This window comes from Eublepharis macularius, chromosome 4 (assembly GCF_028583425.1).
Source record: "Eublepharis macularius isolate TG4126 chromosome 4, MPM_Emac_v1.0, whole genome shotgun sequence".
Lineage (NCBI taxonomy): Eukaryota > Metazoa > Chordata > Lepidosauria > Squamata > Eublepharidae > Eublepharis > Eublepharis macularius.
This window is the reverse complement of record NC_072793.1, coordinates 156,896,071-156,904,858: the sequence shown is the minus strand read 5'-3', so window position 1 is coordinate 156,904,858 and position 8,788 is coordinate 156,896,071. Positions and strand designations below refer to the sequence as shown.

The window sequence follows — 8,788 nt, the reverse complement described above, 5'->3', positions numbered from 1 at the left end:
AAAATGTTTCTAAGGCTAAAGTATAATAAGTCTTTATATCTCCCATTTCAATCTTGAAATGGTATAGACTTGTCATTAACAATGCCATCTTAAACAGATCCATTTCTTGACTTCAATGGACTTAGAAAGGTGCTTAAGCAGAGCTTCACCTTTCTAAGTCCATTGAAGTCAACAAATGGATCTGACTCTGCTTAAGATGGCAATATCAAAGAGTCCAGTAGCACCTTTAAGACTAACCAATTTTATTGTAGCATAAGCTTTCAAGAATCAAGTTCTCTTCGTCAGATGCCTGATACAGAGACTGGTCAAATACAGAAGAGGAGGAGAGAGAAGAGGCAATTAGGGGGAGGAAGGGGGAGGGTGCAACCAAAACATTCCTTTGCTAGTATATGTGAACATCTCCTTTTAGTGTGTGTATCAGTTGGCTTCAAAGGAGTTTCCCTGTTAGTTTGTAGCAGCCAAACAGCTAGACCATCCAATTCCAATGCAGAATGAGCCTTCGATAACCACAGCTCTCCCTGCCAGATGCATCTGACAAAGAGATCTGTGGTTCCCGAAAGCCCACGCCAGGTGCCACTGAGCTCCCCCAGACCCAACCTCTGTAAAGGAAATCTGTTACCTGTGGTAATGTGATAACCATTCATAGTCCCTATTCAGTCCCAGCTTGACAGAGTCAAATTTGCATATGAATTCCAGTTCAGCAGCCTCCCATTGGATTTTGTTTTTGAAAGGTTTCTGTTGAACTACAGCGACCTTTAAGTCTTTGACGGAATGTCCTGGTAGATTGAAGTGTTCTCTCACTGGTTTCTGGACGTTTCCATTTCTAATGTCAGATTTGTGTCCATTTATTCTTTTGCGTAGAGGTTGGCTAGTTTGTCCAATGTACAGAGCAGAAGGACATTGTTGGCACATGAGGGCATATATCAGATTGGAGGATGAGCAGCTGTAAGAGCCAGAGACAGTGTAGTTGATGCCATTGGGTCCTGTAATTGTATTCCCTGGGTAGATATAGGGGCAGCGCTGGCATCTGGGTCTGTTGCAGGGCCTGGTACCTGTGCTGGTGACTCTGCTGGCCGATTCATGGTTGTGAGTGAGAAGTCGTTTAAGGTTTGGCTGCTACAAACTAACAGGGCAAACTCCTTTGAAGCCAACTGATACACACACTAAAAGGAGATGTTTACATATACTAGCAAAGGAATGTTTTGATTGCACCCTCCCCCTTCCTCCCCCTAATTGCCTCTTCTCTCTCCTCCTCTTCTGTATTTGACCAGTCTCTGTATCAGGCATCTGACGAAGAGAACTTGATTCTCGAAAGCTTATGCTACAATAAAATTGGTTAGTCTTAAAGGTGCTACTGGACTCTTTTTGATTTTGCTACCACAGACTAACACGGCTAACTCCTCTGCATCTAAGATGGCAATGTAAGGCTGCCTTCCTAAGATCAATTTCCTGGGAGTGAGCCCCATTTAATTAAATAGGATTTATTTTTGAGCAGGTTTGCTTAGGGTTGCTCCCCAAATCAGAGAAGTTCCAAAGTATAGACGCGCTGCTCTCTAGCTATATTACGTACTCCTAAAACTGCCATCCTGTTTCACTTTCTGTGTAGTTCCCAGTTCTTTTTACATTGTCCAAACTTGTCTTCAAAATCTGAACAGGTCCAAGAGGTAATTTCCCCTCAGCTATGTTTGGCAACTGTGAATGGCATGAATTTTTTTCTAATGTTCTGAAACTTGTCGAGTCAGAGTTTTTTGCTATTTATAATTGTGGGAATGTGAGGATCAGATAACCTTAATTTGCAAACTGCCATAATAAAATGGGAGTGGTATTTAATCATTGACTAAACTTTCTTCCTATTTCTAGACCCATGTCCTGTCCTGGTTCCAAGTTTCATGGAACTACTGGAATAAGATATTTTCATATTACTTTTGAAGCATGTTGGGTTTTTGTGTTTATCAGAGATTTAATTTGTGTATGATACTGCAGTCCTATGCAAACATTTAATCAAACACAGCAGTGCGCTAAGTGGCTTGCAGTCCTGAACATAGTGACCTTGGAGCATGCCCTGTTGATAATAGTCTGAACAAATGTGCATGATATAAGGTTGGATTTTCCAAATCTAAATTTGATCTCTACCTCTACTCTCTGCTGTGGAGTATTTCCTAAACCAAACAAAAAGAATTTTTATAATACCAGGGGTGGAGAATGATGAAGTGTGCTGTCAAGTTCCATGTTGCTGCAATGCTTTCTCAAACAGGCCGTAGAAATATTTGCACAGGAAGAGCGCTGTTATTATTTGAGGGGCCACAGCGCTTTAATATTCTGCAGTGGATAAGAAGCATCAACATAATAGAGAAGTTGTGGGCAGCTTGTAGTTTGGGGGCACAACCTCTAAACATGTTTACATAGAAGTAAGCCCCTCTGAGGTGGGTGCACCCCTACCTTTAGTTCAGTAAGCCCTACTGAATACAGAGTACACGTTTAGGAAAATGGGTCCACGATAGTAAACAAAGTCTTCAGCTTTAACTGGAGTCTCCCAATCTGGGTTAAGGCGTGAGTCACGGTGGCTGCCAACCTCCAAATTATAACTGGTCTCCAGACAACATCAACTTCTCTGGAAAAAATGGCTGCTTGGAAGGTGGGCTCTTTGGCGTCACACCCAGCTGGGCTCCCCTCCCTGGCTCCACCCCCTAAATCTTCAGGAATTTCCCATTCCAGAGTTGGCAACCTTACTGCCACGCCCCACTGCGCGCTCCAGTCTAGCAGCTGACTTGGGTAGGGTTCCCGGGAGCCATTAGGCTGCTAGGCCTCGCCTGGCAACGCGGCAGAAAGCGGGTCTCGTTGCCAAAGGAGGGGCCGAGCGCCCGAGGAAGCGGCTTGTTTCTCGGAGTCACGCCCCTCCGTTGCTAGGCGGAAGTCCACGCGACGGGGGTGGGAAAACAAAGGACCCGGATGCCGGGATCATGGAGTTCCTTTTCGATGTGAACGCGTTGTTTGGGGAGCGGATCACGACTGTGGATCAGCACTTGCAACCCTCCGGGCGAAGGGGCCCCGGGTCTGCTACGACCCACAGGTAACCATGGTAACGGCCTGGGCTTGCGGCCCGCCTCCCATCGGCCGATGGCCCGGCATCATTGGCTTGGTATTCTCCCAGCCAGCGCGTGATGGACAATAGTTGCCTCCTTGCCTATTGTCCCCAAGCGTGATGGGAGAACAGTTGTCTCGTGCCTAGGCGTGTGCGCATGCTGCATAGCCGTATCCCTTGTCCTGAGCTCTCGCCTTTAGTGCTGGTGACCCCTGTCAGGAGCAGAGCGTGCTGGAGAACAGTTATTTCCCAACTGGGGCGTATGATGTAGCTCCTGTAATGCACGGGCTAGGCTGTGTCTGTTTCTTTAACAAAGTAAAACCCGAGTTGTGTGGCACTTGAGAGACTCAACACGTTTATTCCTACATAAACTGTCAAGTGCGCATCTGATGAAATAAGCTCCCACTCATGGGGGAATAAATTTTGTGACTCTCACAAGTCCTCCTGGACTCCTGTTTTATTTTGCTGGTACCAACTAACACCGCTATCATCTAGAATTATCGTCATGAAAGATGTTTTATTTATTTGGGACATTTTCTGTATTACTGTTTATGTCTGTCCCTGCTCCAACCTGGTGGCTGGGGCATGTTTGATTAAGACTGGGTTGCCCTGGGTTCAAATCTCCACTTAGTCATATAGCTCCCTGGGTAGTTTTGTACCAGATAATCTCTCAGCCTAACTAACCTCATAAGACCATTGTGAAGAGGGAGCTGTTTCTGTGTATGCCACCTTGAATTCATTGCTGGAAGAATGAGGTTAAAAAAAATAACGTACAAATCCAGCTTGTCTTTAAGGCACTGGATAGCCCTGGGAAAGCTGGACAGACCCTTCAATTAATTAGATTGAGCACCTCATCTTCTGTTGCTGTCATTTGCCTCTCAAGAGTGCCATTGTTGGGAGTTATGTTCAAAATCAAATGAAACTTGCAATCCTGGTCATTTTTCACAGGTCATAATAGATAATAATTTTATCTCTTGTCTGTATAGCAGTCCTATAATGCTATACAGTGTAAACTTCTTGCCCAGTAACTTAACATATGAGATATGTAATATTCCCTTATAGCAGAAATCAAAATGTGGGGAGAGCACGGTAAAGACTTAACATATTTATTGAGCCCAATTCATCAGATGTAGCATACCAAATGATAGGACGTTTTGGAGATCTTTCATTCATAAGGTCAGCATAGTTCAGAGGCGACTTGATGGCACGTAACATACACAAACAGCATATCAAATATTGGTGTATTTCTGTAGCAGAAGCTGTCGCTGTTGACAGCAGCCACACACACACACCACCATTTTCCCACTTTCAAGGAACCCTTTCTGCACTGAGTTGCTTATCAAATCTGTCATTCAAACCTCATGCACTGCAGTGATTCTTGGAACATAATTAGTTTAGTTTATGCAGATGCTTGTATGCTCCACTGGTGTCACAGTTGGTCTCTATTAACAGGGATTAATGTACAGCCAGTGTTCTCCTTGTGGGTGTGGGTTGCAGGGCTCAGAGAAATGATGAACAAGCCGACTTTAGTAGTCTGGGTTAAAGTGCCACACTAGGATCTAGGAGGCCCTGGTTCAAATCCCCATTCTGCCATGGAAGCTTACTGGGCATCCTTGGGATAGTCACCTACTTTTCAGCCTACTCTACCTCACAAGGGTGTTGCGAGGATAAAATGGAGGAAAGGAGAACAATGTAAGCCCCTTTAGGTCCTTTTTGGGAAGAAAGACAAGGTATAAATGAAGTAAATAAATTACCAATTTTCTCATCAATGGTTCAGAGGTACCCTATGATTACTTAGAACATAGTTGGAAAGACCATCAGAAAGTGCTAAAAGAAATAGTTCATTATGAATAGTAGCAATTTATATTGCTATCATCTCAGTGAGTAACGCCTGTTCTTTTGGAATTTGCTTGGCCCTATTGGTGAAACTGATCCCATATAATCAATCCCTCATCCTTGTACTGGTCATACTTGGACCTCTTTAGTTTCCAGTGTTTAGTTTAAAGCGTTAGGCACCTTTAAAATTTGTAACATTTTATTTCAGCTTTATGTAGCTGTTTGCTGTAATGTGCTCAGTCAGCTCCAGCAACCGTGATCTCTGTTTGCCCCAAGGCTGTGACATTGTGGCTTTACCACTGCTGGGAGTAATGAAGGTCATCTGGTTGTCCCATGTGACTAAGGCATCAGCTTCTCGATTTTACTGTTCTGGGAGGGAATTACTTGTCAGAGGGAAAGAAGTGTGGGTCAGAATTCCTAGCTTCTGTCCCTGAACCTTGGTGAGAGCAAAACATAAATGATGTGGGGAAGCTGGGAGATAGGAATCCTGAGCCCATTGCTTGAAGAGGTGGCATCTAGTATTTAAAGCAGAGAGCGCATCTTGGAAGTGCTCTTCCAGCAAACATTCTCTTAAGGACTCACATGATGTAGCAGAGTGGGGTGGAAGGAAGGGTCTACTTGCTCCATAACCACTTTCACAACTCCTTGAAATAATTCTTTGCATTTTTTGCTTCAGTTGACTCCTCTTATGTATGCCTAAGTATATATGTTTCTTTCACACTTAGGAGTACTGCTTTTATTGTGTGTCACTGAAAGGAAGATGTTGTGGCCCTGTATGTAGTGCCTCTCTTTTGTTTTCTTTAGGCAAAAGATGTATGTGCATACGTTGCTTTTGCTCTCCTACTCTTTGTCCTAGAGAGATCTCCAATTTCCTTTATGCAAGAAGAGCTGTAGTTGATAAAACACAGTGCCGTGCCCAACAACTACATACTTGCTGCTTTCAGATAACCCTTGCTTTCACAATCTTAGTTTTCTTCCCATTTTTCTTCCAAGGAGCTCAGAGTGGTTCTCCTGCCCCTCATTTTATTCTTGCAACACCCCTGTCAGGTAAGTTAGGCTGAGAGAGTCTGACTGACCAGAATCATCTGGTGAGCATCAGGGTTAAGCAGGACCTTGAACTTCCCAGATCCTAGTCCAGAGTTTGGCCCACACTTTGGTACTCTTTGGCCCCCCACTCCAAGCTTTTCAGAAAGCAGGGAAAGTTGTTATTGGCTGCCCTCATTCCAATTAAGGGGTTTTCCATGACTGAAATAGCTGCTGCAGCCCCTGGAGGAATAGGTGATGGCACTAACCCCTATCAAACATTCCAAAGGTGCCTGTAGGCTCAAAAAGGTTGGAGACCCCTGGCCTAGCCTGACACTCTAACCACTGTGCCGTGCTTTATACATGGAGAGCATGCATTCTACTACTGAGTGATGAACTTTCTTTGTCTTAACTTCTGGGATAAGAGTAGGCTCTGGTAGTTGGAAGTGTACTGTCAGTCTTTAGTACACTTACTTGGGAATAAATTCAGAAGGTATCGGGAGGCCTAATTCTGTGTAACCATGCTCAGGATTGGGCCACGTGCCGATATCCGGATGCCCGCAAAGCATCAGATTTTCCCCAGGGCTCAGTTAAACTCCAACTGCATGTTTCCATTGGGATTTCATTTTGGTGGCTTCTGTCTTCTTATGTCTAGAGTCGATCTGCAGCAGCAGCTCATGACGATCATAGATGAGATGGGCAAGGCCTCTGCCAAGGTAAGTGAAGATTTGGTTTTATAAGTGCAAGAGGCAGATTGAATTTTCTGGGAAAGTAGGAGGTGAAACATCAGGAGCCACTGCTGCTGTCTGTTAGACATGGGAAGCTCCTTTATAACGAGCCTGATGAGTAGATGCATTTAGCCCAGGATTATCTACTATGACTGACAGCCACACTTCAATATTTTAGCTACAAGGCCTTTCTGAGCCCTGCTGTTTGAGATCCATTTAAACAGAGATAACCAGAGACTGAACCTGAGGTGTTCTGTGACCATTCTTGGCAAGGGAAACTTCTGTTCCTAGTGGAGCTCCATCAGTCTCAGGCAATTGAATGGGGCGGTAGGTGGATTTTTCAGTTCTCTAGTTAATGCTGGATTTGTGTCTTGGAGGTCTGAGTTGTAATCCCAGCTCATCTGTGAGCACACAGGAGTGAGAAAAGAATAACAGTGGTGATCACAAACTTATTGGAAGGAGAGAAAAACTGAAGACAATCCAGCTTGAGCTTTAGGACTAGGGTTGGCTATATAAAAAATACACGAGATTCTAGTTTGGAAAATGATGTTGCCTTGGTATTCCACAGTGAAATTTCAGGCCAGTGAAAGAAATGTCTAGGCCCCGTCGTTGTGTCAGAGACGTGACTATGTAAGGAAGGGTCTTCTGTCTAATATGTTACTTGTTAAAATAACCATAAGCTGTATTTTATGGTCTGCTAGATGTTTGACAAAATTTCCTTGCTCTTCAAGTTACAAACAGCAAGCAAACAGGCAATTTTATTTTGGGTTTATGGTTGTACCTTTCGTGTCGGATGATGGGATGGATATGTGATACTTTTCAATAATAATAACAATTTGTTTGTATACTGCTCTTCTGGACAGAGTCCAGAGCAGAGCAGTGTAATCATCCCCACAATACATATCTCCACAATACAGCTTGGGAGCTGGGGCTGAGAGGAGTGGCTTACCCAAGGCCGCCTGGTAAGTTCATGGCAGTAGTAAGATCTGAATCAGCAAAGTACAGCTCTTAACCTCTATACTACACCAGCTCCAAAAGGTATAAAAAGTAAGAGTAAGGATGCCCCCTCAGGGAGTACAAATTCCAGTTCAGACAATAGTTTTTCCTGCTGGCCTCTTTCTGGTTTTAGGCCCAGAATCTGTCAACACCAATTACCAGTGCCTCACGGATGCAAACCAACCGCCACGTTCTCTATATACTGAAGGACAGTGAAGTAAAAACGTGAGTGTGACTACAGGAGGGCTTGCATTTTTATGGGGGATGTCTTTAGGTCCAGCAAGGGGGAACACTGCTGGCCTAGATTGCTGCTTGACCAGTGGACACAGTTACCATTTAAGTGATTCTGGAGAACTTGGTAGCCTGTGCAGTAGTCAAGATTTATTATTCCTAAGAAATGTCTAGGCCTTGTGGTGGTGAGACACTGGGACATGTGAGATAAAGGCTACTTCCACACACGTTAGATAATCCACTTTCAATACTCTTTAGTGAACATTTGAAACTGATTTTCCATGTGTGGAACAAAAAATCCACTTCTAAAGGATTGCGAAAGTGCATTGAAAGTGCATTATTCAACGTGTGTGGAAATGGCCAAAGTCTGAAAGACCGATAGGACTTCTAGGGAGCAAAATTTTTGTCCCTCCCTACATTGCTAGCCCAATCATTTTCATGTCTCTTTCCCTCTGTCATCTGTGTTCTAGAACAAACTCCTAGGCTGGGCTCCTGGTCTCAGTCAGGCATAAATTTTATTAACCTCTGAAATTACTGGGCCTGAATATGCAGGTTTTTCTCAGCGAATGGGTTTTCTGTAAGTGCTTGTAGAGCTCTCTGGGCTGAATAGGTCACTTGTTTGACATTTTGGTTTTTTTCTTCCTTCCAGAACTGGGAAGGGGGTCGTGATTGGCTTCCTGAAGGTCGGATACAAGAAACTCTTTGTTCTGGTGAGTTACTTGGGACACAGTTGCCCTTGTGGGGAGAGATGCTGCCTCTGTGCTTGGTTGAGGATGTCACCCTCTTAGAGTGGAGGCCATATGTCCAGCCTTGCCTGAGCACCTCCATCCAAGATACTAAACTGACATGGCTGTCTGTCTCCAGCAGCGATCTTGGAATCAGTTCAGCAGTC

The 8,788-nt window shown here is 44.2% G+C and overlaps 1 protein-coding gene across 8 annotated transcripts in view; it reads left to right on the top strand.

Moving 5' to 3' along the window:
* Nucleotides 1–2,791: 2,791 nt before the first annotated feature.
* ATAT1 (alpha tubulin acetyltransferase 1) overlaps nucleotides 2,792–8,788 on the top strand; it is a 30,464-nt gene continuing 24,467 nt past the window's right edge. For all 8 annotated transcript variants that reach the window (XR_008596852.1, XR_008596851.1, XR_008596850.1 and 5 more), the window contains exons 1-4: nucleotides 2,792–3,070; nucleotides 6,597–6,657; nucleotides 7,799–7,890; nucleotides 8,546–8,606. Coding sequence is in view for 4 of the 8 variants with exons in the window: in XM_054976843.1 (XP_054832818.1) it covers nucleotides 2,961–3,070; nucleotides 6,597–6,657; nucleotides 7,799–7,890; nucleotides 8,546–8,606 (324 nt within the window). In the remaining 4 variants the exon portion in view is untranslated. The remainder of the gene's footprint in view (nucleotides 3,071–6,596; nucleotides 6,658–7,798; nucleotides 7,891–8,545; nucleotides 8,607–8,788) is intronic.